This window comes from Trichomycterus rosablanca, chromosome 15 (assembly GCF_030014385.1).
Source record: "Trichomycterus rosablanca isolate fTriRos1 chromosome 15, fTriRos1.hap1, whole genome shotgun sequence".
Classification (NCBI taxonomy): Eukaryota; Metazoa; Chordata; class Actinopteri; order Siluriformes; family Trichomycteridae; genus Trichomycterus; species Trichomycterus rosablanca.
In genome coordinates, this window is record NC_086002.1 from 11,710,657 (window position 1) to 11,728,928 (window position 18,272).

The window sequence follows — 18,272 nt, forward strand, 5'->3', positions numbered from 1 at the left end:
TAACATGTACTGTAAGTACCCCTCACTTCATAATATTATTTTCTTTCATGTGATTTGGTTCATGGGAATTTACACTTGCTACGGTATGTTAGCGTAGAGGGTAGTTAACATGTGAGTCTCACTGTCGAGTCCCGAGGAAAAGCCGCATGAGTTGGTCACGGGAGGAGAAGGTGGTGGAGGAGGAGGTAGAGGAGGTGCTGCATACACAGACTGGTAGACTGATCACCAGCCCCTTTAATCCTTCAGAGCCTGAATCAGAATGCTTTGATTATACAGAACTTTTATCACATAAACAAGTCACTTATCTTTGTGGGGACCTGTATGTATTTGCACCTTGATGGCGGAAGAGGTTTTAATAGAGCCCAGTGGAAAAATTAAAGGGGTAAGTCAAGATACCTTTCATTGCTTTTAAATACATGTTTAAAGTAAGAGACAGGGAGGTCATGGCAGTTTTGGATCTGTGTGTGTATGTACATTAGTAAGCTACACAACAACCTGTCAGTGATTTGTGGCTTGTCCCTCCTAAAAGACTTTTAGCTCATTGCAGACAGAATGAACCTGAGATATTTCATGTTTTATCTGCTCAACTTCATTTCATTTATTAATAAACATCCAATCCTGCATTTCAGGTCTGCAGCACATTAAAAAAAAAGTTGGGACAGTAAAGTATTTACCACTTTGTAACGTTGTCATTCCTTTTCACCACACTTAAAAGACGCTTTGGCACCGAGGAGACCAAGTGATTTAGTGTTTCAGCTTTTATTTTGTCCCATTCTTCCTGCAAACACGTCTTAAGATGTGCAACAGTACGGGTTCGTCGTTTTCGCATTTTTCCATTCAAAATTCTCCACACATTCTCTATTGGGGACAGGTCAGGACTGCAGAAAGGTCAGTCCAGCACCCGTACCCTCTTCTTCCGCAGCCATGTCTTTGTAATGTGTGCAGCATGTGGTTTTGCATTTTCTTGTTGAAAAATGCCTGAACGTCCCTGGAAAAGATGACGTCTTGAAGGCAGCACATGTTGCTCTAAGATCTTAATGTACTTTTCTGCATTAATGCTGCCATCACAGAAGTGTAAATGACCTTTACCAAAGGCACTGATACAGCACCATATCATGACAGACCCTGGCTTTTGGACTTGTTGCTGATAACAGTATGGATGGTCCTTTTCGTCTTTGGTCCAGAGCACACGGCGTCCATTTTTTCCAAAAAAAAAAACCTGGAATGCTGATTCATCTGACCACAATACACGTTTCCACTGTGTGATGGTCCATCCTAGATGCCTTCGAGCCCAGAGAATTCGACGCCGCTTCTGGACATGGTTAACATAAGGCTTTTTTTTGCACAGTAAAGTTTTAAGTGTCATTTGTGCATGAGGATGATGGTCACCCATCCCGGTCAATCACCTGTATTCATAGTATATCTATTTTTACTCATTTTATCTATTTCTTTTTTATTATTTTGACTTTAATATTTATTATCATTAATCATTATGGCAACTACTGCAGTCATGGAGCACACATGTTAACACACCTGCTACCAAAATCTACTCGCCTGCTACTGTTTCATAACTCTGAGTAATTGCCAAAGTTTTATACAACTGATGATGTGAACAGGCATTGAGAAATATTCTGGAAGAAATCAAAGGCTGGTTCAGTTCCAAAACACTAACTGCATGTTCTGGACAGACTCAGTTACATTCTTTGCTTTAGCTAATTCAATCACGTGCATGGCTGGATGGATTATTGTCAGAGCTTAATCTATCACTGTGTTGCATATTCTTTTTGGTACTTGTATTATATGAACAAAAGTATTGGGACACCTTCCTTTTACACATACAGTAGCTTTTATGGCATCGTGCATGGCTGGATGGATTATTGTCAGAGCCTAATCCCTCACTGTGTTACATATGCTCTGTGGTACTTGTATTATATGGACAAAAGTATTGGGACACCTACATATTACACATACAGTAGCTTTTATGTCATCGTGCATGGCTGGATGGATTATTGTCAGAGCATAATCCATCACTGTGTTACATACGCTCTGTGGTACTTGTATTATATGGACAAAAGTATTGGGACACCTACACATTACACCTACAGTAGCTTTCATGACATACCTAACTAAATGCATAGGCATTAATATGGAATTAACCCTCCATTTCCAGCTATATCAGCTTCCACTCTTCTGGGAAAGCTTTCTGCAAGATTTTGGAGTTTATCTGTGGGAATTTTTGTCCATTTATCTATAAGAGAATTAAAAGGTATTTTAAAGGTGTTTGATGGGATCCTTCATGGTACCACACCTCTTTTGCTTCGTTTACTGGGGGACATTCATGCTGGAACAGAAAGGGGACTATCTCAAACTGATCTCAAACAGATTTACAAGTATAAAACTGTCCAAAATGTCTTGGTCTGCTGAAGCATTAACATTTCCCATCACTGGAACTAAGGGGCCTAGGCCAACCCCTGAGAAACAACCCAATAGCATCATCCCTCCTCCACCAGACTTGTTGGCACACAGTTGGCACAATGCAGTCAGGCAGTTAACGTTTTCCTGGCATTCGCCTAACCCAGACTTGTTTGCTAGGCTGCCAGATAGGAAAGCATGATTTGTCTTTCCATCGAACGTTTCCGCTGCTCCAGAGTCCAGTGGTGGAGTGCTTTACACCACTTCATCCGGCATTTGCATTATGCCTGGTGATGTAAGGTTTGCATGCAGCTGCTTGGCCATGGAGACCAATGCCATGATGCTCCCGATGCACAGTTTTTGTGCTGATGTTAATGACAGAGGAGGTTTGGATCTCTGCACTTGGTGACCCCTCTCTGTAACTTTACATGATCTGTTACACACACAGACTACACAGCTAGGTGCTTGATTTTATACACCTGTAGCAATGGAACTGAATGAAACACCTGAATACAATGATAAAGAGGTGTGTCCCAATACTTTTGTCCACACTGTGTTTTTTATTCCATTTTATTTATGCATTTACTTCCTTTTTCTCCCAAATTAGCTTAGCCATCCGAGGAGGGTATATTTACCTACCCCACAGTCCCTTCGATACGTATGCAGTCCCTTGACTCCTTCTTATTCCCTTTGGTAGATTCACACATGAGGCCAGATATCATGCACATAGAGTCATACCCCTGCAATCTCAGCTCTGGGATAAAGCAGAACTGAGATTCATACTCTGTGATTCATAAAATGTGTTTGTCTATCATTACTATGTCACTTCTTGCCACTGCAGTTATTAACACAACATGGCTGCATTAAAATGTGATATTGTGGTGTCAGTAAATGTCAGACACACTTATATTAAATGCAAGAAGCTGGATATGCTATGCTACACGGCGCCAGCATCTCCAGTACCAGATTATAAAACCTTTTTTACCAGGATGTTGGTAGTTCAGCAGGCAGAAGACTTGGCACTAACGCAGAAAATCATGGGTTTAATCTCAGCTGATAGAATACTACAATCACTGTTAAATAGTACATCAAGCCCTCCAGGTTATTTCACAGGAACTGGCACTGCACAATTGCTGCACTGTTGTGTACTCATGATTAGTCATGACCTGCTCTTCTTTCTTTATTCTTATAAAACACTGTGTGAAAATTTAACTGCCTCTTTAGTTACTTAATCTACCCATCAACCATGTATTTGATTTGATAACTGGGTTAAATTATACTAGACACACTGAGGACTGATTACTGACAGTTCCATTGAATCTAATCATCTAGTAAAGACTGCAAAGAATCAAAAGTTTATTCATCTAGAAAAGCTTACAAAGCAATTTCCTTAAGACCTTAAGACTCCACTGTGAGAGCTCTTAATCAGTGTTCCCCGACCATGTACCGCTTTCATATAAGATATAATTTCACAGACCGGCGAAGGCTGGAGGATTTAAAATAGAATTATACGACAAGCATAATAGAAAACACAAAGTGCATAACAATACTACTCACCAATGATGGAAAACCAGTGGTAACCCTGAGCTTTTTGTGCTGCAATGTGACACTCCCACCTAGGGGTGATAGAACACAATAACACCCGAAGTGTGTTCCTTATGTCCAGTCTACTCTGTAACTTTGTTTTGGTTGCCATCACTTCAGAAAAGCCTGCTTCACAGTGACCCGCGGACTTGTACCTGCACATGGCTCGGTGGTTGAGGACCACTGCTGTAAGTGCAGAAAATTTAAAACAGAAGTAAACCTTCCCAGAAGTGCCATAGGTGCAAAGGTGACCCAACATGAAAGTCAGAAAATAACCCAGACAAATATTTAAGACACTTAAACGTTACCAATTCATTCAGATAGTGTTTAACAATCTAGGCAGAAATGTACCAGAAGCCTGTTTATGGTCATCAAACATTACTGTATAACTAATATTGACCATATTTTTTGTTTGGACAGCATTTAACCTGGTCCCTGCTAGCTGCCGCTTTCCTCTCATCCTTCGGAAGCTCTATGCTTTACGGCTACAACCTAGCCGTTGTCAACTCTCCAGCACAGGTTAGTAATATTACATATATAATAATAAGCATAAAAGTAATACATGGAAATTTGAAATGGTTGGGGATACTACGGCTGTAACTGGTCTGCTCTGTTTGTCTGTTGCATATGTAAAAAATGACACTAGTTTGAATTCTCTACCATGAATGAGTATCTTACTGCTGTAGGAATTCCATCAGTTATTGGACTAAAGGGGAAGCTGTACAAAGACTGAGCCCAATGAAATTTATGTCCTTATTATGGCCATGAATGCAGTTAGTGTTCACGATGCCAGAATAAGAAATGCATGCCTTTGGTTGCGTTGTGTTAGCCATTAATAGACAGAGAGACATAAGTTTTGCAAAGGAAGTTTGTGACAAGGGCAGGGGTTAGTAGTCGTAACACACAAAAAAAAATTAAATCAGTTATGCTTGTTCTAACAGAAAATCCACTTGGTTAGGTTAAATAAACTAGTTAGTTTGTCTTTTTCTATTCATTCCAATGGCATACAATTAATCAGAGGGATTAACTGGAACCCTGAGTGCAAACCGTTTTAGACAATCCTTGTCGTTAAGTAAATTAGTCTATTTGACGAATCTCAATAGTTTTTTAATTATGGTAGTAAAATTAAACTAAAAGTAAAACAGGATGGGCCGTACCTCGCTAGGGCTGCACCTGATAGAGCCTTGCACCTGTGAGGTTCTAACATAGGAACACTACTGCATGATACTTTACCAAGGTGAAACAATATTGTGGCTAAAGAACCCCAAACATGGTGGCCAAAATAACAGAACCTAAAACAAATGGAAATTAAATCAAAATCTTCAGCTCCAAGCGGAGAGGTGATAGAACAGATAGACAAGCACAGACAGACAAACAAAGAAAAACAGTAAAGGATAAATTAAAAAATAAATAGATAAAAGATGAGTTACCACCCATGCCAGCTACTCAATCCACCACCCAGTGCCAATACAAGCTCTCTTATATGAAGATCTTATATGGTTTGTAAATACAAGAAAGGTCTAGACAGCTTCTGATTATGAGAACATGCTTTCAGGGGGTTATAGAGATACTGTCCCTCGTTACAATCACAGGCAATGCCAGTTATGCTTTCTTGAAAGGCTATGATAGCATTTTTAACGACACAATCTTTTAATCACTTACTATTATGCCACCAGGTCATCATTGAACCTTGGATTTGCAAAAATGTTGTTACAAAAATGTAGCTATTTTTGTTCTTGTTTTTATCTCAACTTTCTTTTTCCCAGTACATTAAAGAGTTCTTTAACCAAACGGCACTGAGGCGCAATGGGAGTGGACTGAGCAAGGATACCATCACTGTACTCTACTCTATTACAGTGTCCATCTTCGCCATTGGTGGACTGGTAGGCTCCATCACCGTGGGAATGCTGGTCACCAAATTTGGCAGGTACTGTTTCACATTTTTTTTTGGCTCATTTTGTTGTACTCTAAGTAGCGAGAACAAATAGTGTACATGCATCAGTTTGGTTTTCAACAAATATATAAATGAAGACAAATTTATATTGAATTTTATGACAAACTATTGAGAAAAAAATAAATAAAACATTGCTATGAATTTCTAGTTACCAATATCTTAAAATGGTCTACACCAGTGGTCCCCACCAGTTGTCTCGTATCACCCCTATGTGGAAACAGCGTCTCGTTGAAGCAAAAAAGCTCATTTTAAATAATTTGTGACTGGTATTGTTAAATCCTCCCATCCCTGTCGGTCAGTGAAATTGTATCTTATATGAAACCGGTCCGTGGTTCAGAAAAGGTTGGGGGCCGCTGGTCTACACTACTTTTTAGCTCTGTAGAAATGTCTAGAAACAGTGAAGAGTTAGTTTTCTGAACACTCAGATGAACCAACCTTGGCACAGATACTCTAAAGATATTGATTACTGATGTTACAATGTTAATTCAGGCTTCTGTTAAGCATAGACAGAAATCTTGCTGGACTGAGGTAATGAAGGTGAGTGTGCCTAAACAAAGCAAGAATTGATCACTGCAGTGATTTTAATCGTAGTGGGAGTAAACAGGATGTTTAATTCAGTTGCTTCTTCTATTTCTGTGCAGGAAAGGGACTCTGGTGAAGAGTTCTATTCTCGTGTTCATAGCTGGTGGACTTATGGGCTTTAGCAGGCTAAGTGGCATTCCAGAGTTAATAATCATTGGTCGCTTTATCACAGGGATACATTCAGGTAAAACTGAAAAGAGAATTTCTAGTTGACTGTCTGGTCTTTGTTATTCATGGTATGTTTTTCTTTTAAAACACTGATGCACATGGAAAATACAGAAATACAGAAAGCAACTTCTCATTTATAAGGTCTATAATTTTACGTACTCTGTGCTTGTGTAGGAATTTCTCTTAGTGTAGTGCCCATGTTTCTTGGAGAAATTGCTCCAAAGAGCCTCCGTGGTTTTCTAGGCTTTGTACCCAGCATCTTCATCTGTGTTGGAGTTTTCATCGCTCAGATTCTGGGACTCCATGAGGTCCTTGGAAAGGTAAAGTGATCTTCCATTATGTTGACATTTTATCCATTGGATGTGGTGCTTTTCCACTTCTACACTTCTCAAATATTCAACCATTTATTAAAGGTCATCAAAACAATATTTTTGGACACATGAACATTATATTCATATGTGATTGTTTAATCTCATTTCATGACTTGAACATTAATAGAGAGTTGGGTCACTGCTATAACATCCTTCATTCATCTGGGAAGGGTTTAAACTAGATTTTGATAACCAACTATGGTACTATATATATATATATATATATATATATATATATATGGACACTATATACTGTATGTTGGACACAGCCTGGCTCACTGCCTTTCTAAAATACAATTAAATCCAATATTTGAAGGTAGCCACAATCTCTAAAACAAACAAGATAAGTTTCTGTGGCAGACTGCCAGATTATTAGAATACTAATTTAATACTTTAGACCAGGAATGTCCAGACTTTTTAAATGGCTTGCGAGGTATTTTACAAATTAAATTAAAGCTGCCCCGCTCTTAAGCACTTTCCGTACAGGCGCCTTGGTCTGCTAATCAGGGTCCTTGCACAGCGTTTGAGACCCCACCCCCTTGGTCCGGTCATTTCCCTACCCAGCAGACACAGTGGCCAATTTCAGGCACTACCAATTGTGCTCGCTAGATGGCGCCCAGCTGACTGATAGCAGAGCTGAGATTCAAATCAGGGTGTTCAGAATCTCGGCGCTGGTGTGCTAGCGGAATATCCTTCTCTGCCACCTGGGCACCTCCCCTCAAAGTTTTTGATTGTGTCTGTGTCAATACGTGCCCATTTAGTTAAAGGAGTATTTTTGAGGCCAGGCACTGATGTTGGATAAGAAGACCTGGCTCACAATTAAGGTTCCAATTAAACTAAAATGTGAGGGCTTAATATTTGTAAAGGTCACTTAACTTCCTTGACACCAAATTCATCAAACCAGTCTTCATGAACCTTACCTTGTGTCAAGAGTTTGCAGAAGGCTACAGAATGAATGTGCCTCTGGTCACAAAGTTGGAAGCATTTTATCCAAACTGACTCACAAGTGTTGACAATAAAATGCCAGAAGGGACCTTAAGGTCCTTACTGACTGTCTCAACAGTGGTAGCTTGGTGGTGGTGGGGCTTGAACCAGTGACCTGAGGCTGCTTATATTTTTGGCTGTAGTGTGTTTTTCTAAATGACATGTTAGCACAACACAGGCTTATATAGTTGTATTGTTTTTATTTTACAGGAAGAGCACTGGCCACTATTTCTTTCTTTAATTGTGATTCCAACATTTATCCAGCTAATGCTCTTGCCATGGTTTCCAGAGAGTCCTCGATATTTGCTGATTGAAAGGCATAATATTCATGCATCCATTACAGGTAAATTATTCATTTATCCACAATAAAATCCACCAGTCTGATGAGGCCTTGTAAGGAACAAGTAAAGGTACTAATAAATTATCAGAGTAAAATAAATAGTGAAATAAATATTTAGCAGGTTCAATTAGTACAATGCCAAAGCTTTTGCATGGGGGTACAGTGAGGCAAATGAATGAGGCATGTTTGAGCACTACTACATAGATACATAATGCATGTCACTTGTAATAATTACAATCCCAAATCAGAAAAAGTTGAGACAGCATGGAAAAAGCAAATAATAAAAAAAACACACAGTTTCTTACAATTACTTTCTTACTGACTTTTATTTGATAGCTGGAGCCTATCCCAGCTCTTCAATGGGCGCAAGGCACACAGTAACACCCTGGACGGGGCTAGTCCATCGCAGGGCAGACACACACACACACACACACACACACACACACACACACATCCATTCACCTATAGGGCAATTCAGTGTCTCCAGTTAACCTGACTGCATGTTTTTGGACTGTGGGAGGAAACCGGAGCTGCCGGAGGAAACCCACGAAGACACTGGGAGAATATGCAAACTCCGCACAGAAAGGACCCGGAACGCCCTGCCTGGGGATCAAACCCAGAACCTTCTTGCTGTAAGGCTTTCACCAAGATTTTAAATTGTGTCTTTGGGAATATGTGCCCATTTAGTCAAAAGAGCATTTTTAAGGCCAGGCATTGACTTTGGTCAAAAATAAGGTTTCATTTAATCCAAAAAATTAGGGTTTTGGGTTTATGGCACTTAAGTTTCTTTACACCAAACTCTTCAAGCCAGTCTTCATGAACAGGGGTACATTCATACCGGGGAGCCTTCCCCAAAGATTAACACAAAGTTGGAAGATTGTAATTTCTAGAATTGATTTTTTACACCTTTATCAATATGTGTGGCTGAAACACTTGAATGTAATCATAACATTCATATTTACTTATTAGGATTTTAACATCGTGCTTTACACTCTTTGGTTACATTTATGACAGGACAGGTAGTTACTGGTTACACAAGATGCATCATTTCAAGTCTTTTAATATCAAACAGTCATGGACAATTTTGTATCTTCATTTCACCTTACTTGCGTATCCTTACTTGGACTGTGGGAGGAAACCGGAGCTCCCGGAGGAAACCCACACAGACACGGGTAGAACATGCAAACTCCAGACAGAAAGGACCTGGACCTCCCCACCTGGAGATCAAACCCAGGACCTTCTTGCTGTGAGGCCACAGTGCTACCCACCGAGCCACCGTACTGCCCTGAATGTAATACTACTAATAACAATAATAGGAGCAGTGTCACATACTTTTGACAATATAGTTGCTGCAGGTTGACTATTAATTTTGGATGTACCAGCTATCATTTTAAAAGGCTGAGCAGGTCAGGTTGGTTTACAGCTTTATCTGCCCTGCTAAATAAAAAAAAGTCCCACTTTATCATTAGCATCACCATGTTTGTGTCAGACGTCCTCTTGTCTTCTTGTGTTGGCAGCTCTGAAGTGGTACAGAGCAAAGCTTAACATCCAGGCAGAGGTGGAGGAGATGCAGGAGGAGCAGCGCTCGCTGTCTTCAATGAGGACCATCTCTGTTTATGAGCTGCTTAAAGACCGGGCCGTGCGCTGGCAGGTCATATCCGTCATGGTCATTAATATGGGCATGCAGCTCTCCGGCATAGATGCGGTGAGTATTTGCTGGCTGGCTGGCCAGCACAAAGTAGGAGCCCCCATAACCTCTAGCCTAATAATTCCAATTCCTAACTGTACATTAATATTACTGAAAAGATATAACCTGCACTTGTGAATAAATAGACTTATTAAATACCTGCAGTTGGGGAGTAGGACCACCCATTTCATACTTCCCCCCCATTTTGCCTTTCATACCACATGACAAAGGGCTCATGGTGGGAGACGAGGGCGGACACACACACAGATGTTACATAAAGTTTATTTATGATTACAATGGACAAGGCACATGAACTATACTACCATGCTAACTCCTATCATAAATGCTAATCGCTAATGCTAACACATGAAACGTGTTCCTAAACTACCTTAACCCTAGGCTAAGCTAACATAGTGCTAAGGCTCAACATGAACTAGACTGTTACACAAAACAAGACATGATTCTCTAAACAACATTTCTAAGCTAAATAAAAGAACTAGAATACAAGCCAACCATCAAACCTATCTACTGCACAACCATCAAAACAGCCCTCAATGAATTCTCCACAGCAGTCCTTAAATACCTTGAGCATTTCACCTGCTGAGGTTCAGCTGTGGATCATTAGCTCATTGTCCAATAATCATGAGGAGGCGTCAACTTGAAACTATAAACAAAAACCACCCCAACAATGTGCTCCATCAAAGGTGCTGGATTTGTGATACTTTTATACTGGGAATTCTGGCTTACTGCATTAAGCAGAAGCCTCTGAGAACAGCAGAGTTCCTTTATGTCACAGTTCCTCTAATTACTATTTTTAAGCAATGGTCTGCACTTTCTACTTCATTAGCTACAGCTACTTTGTTGGAACCATTTGTAGGTGTACAATCAGATAATACAGCTCACATTTTCCATGCACATTTATTTCAGTCATCCTCCAGCCCTTAATGCCAAGTTCACACCACACCACACAACTTTTGGGGCTGTCAGATCGCTGTCCAGTTCACACTACACAACTGGATCTCTTGCAATCAGGAGTTTTTTAAGTTTTTTGTGGATTTCACACTACACAACTAATCGGTAATAGTGGGTCACACACTACACGATCTATCACTGGGAGGAATCGCAGATGAGTCAGTCTGGTCTCCCACACTACGTTTTGTCGAGAAATGACGAGGGGTCCAGATATTTAACATGCTAGACATTTTTCTTGAGTCTGCAAGCGCTCAACGAGCCGCCGGATCTAGTTGTTGAACAGTTCACACAGCGATCGAGAGTGAACGCCGAATTGCCTCCGAGCCGGCAAATCTAGTGGCGACCTGTCGGTGAGCGAAAATAAGGGCAAAATATGTGTAGTCTAGCATAAGCTAGACAAATTTACCTGCCAGACAGTTGCCAACCCAGCAGATACCATGTTCAAAACCCCTGTTTTGCCAAAAATGCTCCACCAGTACAGCTTCCTAATCTTCTTATTTAAAAACCCAGCCTAAAACTGCAAGACCATCACGCTCTTGCACATTTTATGAAGTTATATGTGTGTAACGTCTGTGTAAAGCAACTGAGGGTTGGAGAAGTGTGCTATTTAAATAAAACATATTGGAATCTGTTTTCAGATCTGGTTCTACACAAACGCCATCTTTGAGAGTGCAGGAATCTCTGTGTCACAGGTTCAGTACACAACTGTCGGAACGGGTGCCATCGAGGTCATTGCCGGACTCATCGGGGTAAGAAAACATTCACTGTCTTCATTTTTTTCATTTCTTTGCTTTAACCTGTGATTTGTCTTTTGTTGCCTTCGTAAAATGCTTAAAAAAAACAGGGAGGGACCTCCTTCTTTAAAACAATAAAACGAGGACCGTAATTAACACACGCCTCCTCTGACACATGTGCAGTAGCTGATCGCTTTTTTTTTTTATCAGTCCAAGGCGGGTTCATATTACGATCTGTATCGCGCATGGAGAGTCACACACTGATCTCTATTACCCCCCGTTTCATTATGAATACACCATCGATCAGCCAGGAGACAAGCCAGTCATTGTCGGTATAGGTGTCTGGCGGTTACAGAACTAAGATTCAAACTTCAAGATGTCAGTTCTGGTGTGCTAGTGTGTTTTCTTTTCTTTTGCTACTTGTCGTGTGCTATTACCAATTTCATCACTTCCTTTCTTTCATTCCCATTGGGTTTGTTGGCCTCATTCTATTCTCTACCCTTCACTACACAGTCGAGTCACATTATTATGACCACCAGTTAATATCTAGAGTAACCTTTGTGTGCAGCACGGAGTGTACAGCAGCTAGAGGAACTAGGAGTGGCTCAATGAGGTCCTGGTAGGTTGTCACAGGTATCTGGAACCATGTTAACTGCAGTGCATCCCACAGCTGTTGGAGGGTGCATGGTGGAGGATCCATAGAGTGAACACAACGATCGAGGTGGTCCCACAGATGCTCAATTGGGTTTAGGTCTGGGGAACGTTGGACATTTCTAGCTGTGTGACGTGTTGCATTGTCTTGCTGGAAGGTCCCATCCAACCCAGGGAACACAATTTTGACAGCAACAAAGGATATACACCGATCAACCATAACATTAAAACCACCTCCTCGTTTCTACACTCAATGTCCATTTTATCAGCTCCACTTACCATATAGAAGCACTTTGTAGTTCTACAATTACTGAATGTAGTCCATCCGTTTCTCTACATGCTTTGTTAACCTGCTTTCTCCCTGTTTTTCAATGGTCAGGACCCCCACAGAGCAGGTATTATTTGGGTGGTGGATCATTCTCAGCACTGCAGTGACACTGACATGGTGGTGGTGTGTTAGTGTGTGTTGTGCTGGTATGTGTGGATCAGACACAGCAGCGCTGATGGAGTTATTAAACACCTCACTGTCACTGCTGGACTGAGAATAGTCCACAAATTAAAAATATCAAGCCAACAGCACCCCGTGAGCAGCATCCTGTGACCACCGATGAAGGTCTGGAAGATGACCAATTTAAACAGCATCAATAGATGAGCGATCGTCTCTGACTTTACATGTACAAGGTGGACCAACTAGGTAGGAGTGTCTAATAGAGTGGACAGTGAGTGGACACTGTATTTAAAAACTTCAGCAGCGCTGCTGTGTCTGATCCACTCATACCAGCACAACACACACTAACACACCACCACCATGTCAGTGTCACTGCAGTGCTGAGAATGATCCACCACCTAAATAATATCTGCTCTGTGGTGGTCCTGTGGGGTTCCTGACCATTGAAGAACAGCATGAAAGGGGGCTAACAAAAAGTGCTCCTATATGGTAAGTGGAGCTGATTAAATGGACAGTGAGTGTAGAAAGGAGGTGGTTTTAATGTTATGGCTGAACACAGCTTATCGTACACTTTATATACCCACCAAGCCAGCTCACCAAACATAACTTTCTTCATGAGCTATGCGTGACTGTGTATTTCTGCAATTCCGTTCTTTCTTTTTCCCTTACTTTGCTAATACCTTTTTTATTCCATGTGGTCCTTCACTCGCTTCCTAATCCCAGCCCCACCATCAATTCTTTCTTATTTTCCTCCTTTTCATTTTATTGCCTTACTTTCTCTTTTATTTGTTCTCATCACCTCTCAATCCCTGCCCTATGTTTTCCTTTTCTCTTTATACTTCAGTTTCATTGGATTTCCCTTCACTCCCTTTATTATATTTAATTTAGTTTCCTTTGCTTCCAGTCCTTCTTCTCATTTTCCTTCACAACCACTTCTCTTATCACTTCCCCCATTAATTGTTTCCTGCAGCATGATAGTTCTTGATTTTCTCTGGTCTTCTTTATTTACTTCACAGTGTTTCACCATTGAACGAGTGGGTCGCAGGGCTCTGATGGTTGGTGGATTCAGCTTTATGGGCATTTGCTGTGCGGGAATTACACTTTCCCATGTGTTGCAGGTATCAGCATCACCTATCTAAATCCTCACCTCATTTAAACATGACCTTATATAGCAATTACAGGCCTTGAAAGTAAGACACTGATTGCTAGATGCTTATTGTTCTTTCTAATTCAAGGTTCACATAGCCTTCATGCACTATGTCAGTGTGACCTGTGTGGTTGGCATTATTGCGGGATTCTGCATTGGGCCTGGTGAGAACAATTTAAAATTTAAATTAGAATTTTTAATTTAAAGCTCTATTAAAAAAGTACTGAACAACTCTGATGATGTATTCTTGTGTCACTGAAGCATACACATTATTATATTATACAAATTATCCAGTTCTAAATTACAAAACACATTTCTTGAATCTATGATTTATTAGGTCTTTTGAACTACTATTTCAGTGATTAAAATACAAAGATATGAATTTTATTGATGATTGATGATTTGGCTGACCAGCTTGTTTCTATGTTTTTAAAATAAGTAAAGTTTGATGACTGCAATGTACAATTAAAATGAGGACATTGTAAAATAAGAAGTAAACCATTTTAAAACATTCCACAATAAATAATTGATCAACCACAGTCTTTGAAAGCCGAGTTGAATTGGACGTGTACATCATATTGTGTATACCCAATTTTTTATAAGTAAAATGGTGCAACCTAGTACATTACTGATGAAGCCGACATGTGTAGAGTGGCACAAACGTATGTACTTACCATATAAAACCCAAAAAATAAGAAATGTCTGCATTTGGTGTTAAAATAAGGGTTGCTTTGTTTTAAATTAAAGAGATTTTGGTTCTCATGTGCACAGCCGGAGTCCCTTTTCTTATGACAGGTGAGCTGTTTAAACAGTCTCACCGACCTGCGGCGTACATCGTGGGAGGATCTCTCAACTGGTTATCCAACTTCACTGTCGGTTTTGTCTTTCCGTTCCTACAGGTGAAGTATACATCCATTTCTTTCTAGTTTTCTGATTGATTTTTGCATGTTTCACTTTTAATAATAGTTTAGTGTGATTTTAGGCCTATGTGTTTAATAAGAGACAGAATGCATGGAGGCCTGGGTAATATTTGGAGACACCCAAATGTCCCTAATTCATAAATTCAGAGACACCCAAATGTCCCTAATCCATAAGTACTGAGACACCCTAATGCCCCTAAACCATAAGTACTGAGACACCCTAATGCCCCTAATCCATAAATACTGAGACACCCAAATGTCCCCAAACCATAAGTACTGAGACACCCTAATGCCCCTAATCCGTAAACTCTGAGATACCTGAATGGCCCTGACCATAAGTACTGACACACAATTTCCCCTGATCCATAAATATTAAGTCACATAAATGCCTCTGAACCATAAGTACTGAGACACCCAAATGTCCCTTATCCATAAATTCTAATACACCCAAATGGCCCTAATCCATAAATTCTGAGACACCCAAATGTCCCTAATCCATAAGTACTGAGACACCCAAATGTCCCTAATCCATAAGTACTGAGACACCCAAATGTCCCTAATCCATAAGTACTGAGACACCCAAATGTCCCTAATCCATAAGTACTGAGACACCAAAATGCCCCTAATTCCTAAGTACTGAGACACCCTAATCCCCCAATCCATGAACTCAGATACCCGAATGCCCCTAATCCATAAACTCCATAAGTACTAAATAAGTCCTTAATAATAATAGCCTAAAATTAACACCTTCTTTCTCAGATGTCAGCTGGTGCTTTCTGCTACTTGATTTTCTTCGGGGTTTGCATTGGCGTGGCAGCTTATGTCTACTTCATCATCCCTGAGACAAAGAACAAAACATTTGTGGAGATTAGCCAGATGTTCTCCTCCATAAACCACTGCAGGGTTGAGACTGAGCAGCTACCTGTCACGGAGCAGCTGAGCCTCAGGAAGGTGACTGAATATGGAGCAATAGAGAAGGGTGGAAAAGAGGAGAATGAGAAATTTACATGGAGTACTGATGAGAAGTTAGACTGAAGTCAGACTAAAAATCAGGGTTGTGTGTGTACGTAGGTGTGTGTATATGTTTAAAAAAAAATCGTGTAATGTGATACATATTTGGTGCTATAAAGTCCACATTTTCATTGCTAGCAAACTCAAACAGTGGCTGAGGGCTATAATTTGCTAGGAATACACTACCTCACAAATGTCAAGTTTGGTGAGGAGTAAATACCTGTATGTCATGATGTCAGACTCAATGTGTTTGTTTTGGTTACACACTCTTTTTATGTCTGCTTCTTCCCTCCGATTAGTCCCTATCATTGTATCTGTGCTTTAGCGATTAGCATTAGCATAGCTTAGCATAAGGTTAGGTCTTGTTGATCAGCCATGACATTAAAACTACCTCCTTGTTTCTACACTCACTGTCCATTTTATCAGCTCCACTTACCATATAGAAGCACTTTATAGTTCTACAATTACGGACTGTAGTCCATCTGTCTCTCTGCATGCTTTGTTAGCCTGCTTTTACTCTGTTCTTCAATGGTCAGGACCCCCACAGGACCACCACAGAGCAGGTATTATTTAGGTGGTGGATCATTCTCAGAACTGCAGTGACACTGACATGGTGGTGGTGTGTTAGTGTGTGTTGTGCTGGTATGAGTGGATCAGACACAGCAGCGCTGCTGGAGTTTTTAAATTCCGTGCCCACTCACTGTCCACTCTATTAGACACTCCTACCTAGTTGGTCCACCTTATAGATGTAAAGTCAGAGACGATCGCTCATCTGTTGCTGCTGTTTGAGTTGGTCATCTTCTAGACCTTCATCAGTGGTCACAGGACGCTGCCCACGGGGCGCTGTCGGCTGGATGTTTTTGGTTGGTGGACTATTCTCAGTCCAGCAGTGACTGTGAGGTGTTTAAAAACTCCATCAGCATTGCTGTGTCTTATCCACTCATGCCAGCACAACACACACTAACACACCACCACCATGTCAGTGTCACTGCAGTGCTGAGAATGATCCACCAACCAAATAATACCTACTCCGTGGTGGTCCTGTGGGGGTCCTGACCATTGAAGAACAGGGTGAAAGCAGGCTAAAAAAGCATGCAGAGAAACAGATGGACTACAGTCAGTAATTGTAGAACTACAAAGTGCTCCTATATGTTAAGTGGAGCTGATAAAATGGACAGTGAGTGTAGAAACAAGGAGGTGGTCATAATGTTATGCCTGATTGAGTATTATCTGTCTGTTTTCTTCAATAAATATGTTGTAACACACACTGTGAGTGTGTCCGTGTCTGATTCTGTCTCTTAGTTGTGGCTCTCATACAGTGTCAAAACATCCAGTTTCAAGGCAGACAGAATGTTTTTTTATCTACCTGTCCATAGTCTGGCGCAATGACTGGACGGACACATAATTGTCCTCCTTTGGAAGCAAACCAGATGCTTGTAACAATCAGAATTAATTTTCCGGTCATTGGCTAACAAACATGTCAAAAGAAATAACTTGTGTTTCATTAGTTCAGCATTTAGCAGACGCTTTTATCCAAAGCGACTTACACAATGAGCAATTGAGGGTTAAGGGCCTTGCTCAGGGACCCAACAGTGGCAACTTGGTGGTGGCGGGGCTTGAACCGGCAACCTTCTGTTTACTAGTCCAGTACCTTAACCACTGAGCTATCACTGGCTTAATTTGAATATGACTACAGGTTTTTATTCCAACCAAGTTGGAGGGTCTCCGATAGCACTCATCATACTAAGACAAATTGATTAATCAAATGAAGACCCAGTCAGTAAATAATTCGAATTTTTATGCATGTTTAGTCAATAACTGACTCTAGTGCAACACTTACTTTAAGTTTTTATTTATAATAAGTAGCTTTTAGCAACACCCCAAAATGCTCCAAGCATTATTATTGGTTATAGTGTTATTAAACCATAAACATAAACAAAAAGTTAAATAAAATAGGTTTTTTTTAACTCAGGTTTTGGTCCTCATTGTAGTACAAAATTGTATGGACTGATTTATTTATATTTCTGGGTTAATTTGTCTTATTTTGGCTGCTAGTACTTCATATTGAATTTATCCTGATCGTTCATAAGCAGCACAGTCATTATAGTGTGTTCTGTATTTTAAGGACAGCCAATTTATTCAAATTCATTTATATTTAGCCAATTTAAAAGGTAATAAAATCACACAGGATGTAGTAAATGTACTGTAATGTTTCAAAAATAACAGTAGGTGGCAGACACAGTGTATTTATGTAGAAGCACTCGTTGACTTCGTTGATGGAGAATCACTTACTGAGTATTCATGAAA

At 40.3% G+C, this 18,272-nt stretch overlaps 1 protein-coding gene across 1 annotated transcript; it reads left to right on the plus strand.

Moving 5' to 3' along the window:
- The first annotated feature begins 337 nt into the window (after nt 1-337).
- slc2a15b (solute carrier family 2 member 15b) lies at nt 338-15,989 on the plus strand. The gene is made up of 12 exons (XM_063010853.1): nt 338-382; nt 4,417-4,515; nt 5,763-5,923; nt 6,592-6,716; nt 6,875-7,020; nt 8,266-8,398; nt 9,913-10,100; nt 11,693-11,803; nt 13,904-14,005; nt 14,123-14,198; nt 14,806-14,933; nt 15,714-15,989. Exons 1-12 carry the CDS (start codon nt 338-340, stop codon nt 15,987-15,989), a joined length of 1,590 nt encoding a protein of 529 aa, XP_062866923.1.
- Nucleotides 15,990-18,272: the final 2,283 nt, after the last annotated feature.

What these genes read in the sequence shown, in the direction of transcription:
- slc2a15b (XM_063010853.1), top strand. Translation starts at nt 338, where the DNA reads ATGGCGGAAGAGGTTTTAATAGAGCCCAGTGGAAAAATTAAAGGG. An exon ending in AGCTCTCCGGCATAGATGCG is followed by an intron (nt 10,101 to 11,692) that starts GTGAGTATTTGC and finishes ATCTGTTTTCAG; the next exon opens with ATCTGGTTCTACACAAACGC. An exon ending in TTGTCTTTCCGTTCCTACAG is followed by an intron (nt 14,934 to 15,713) that starts GTGAAGTATACA and finishes CTTCTTTCTCAG; the next exon opens with ATGTCAGCTGGTGCTTTCTG.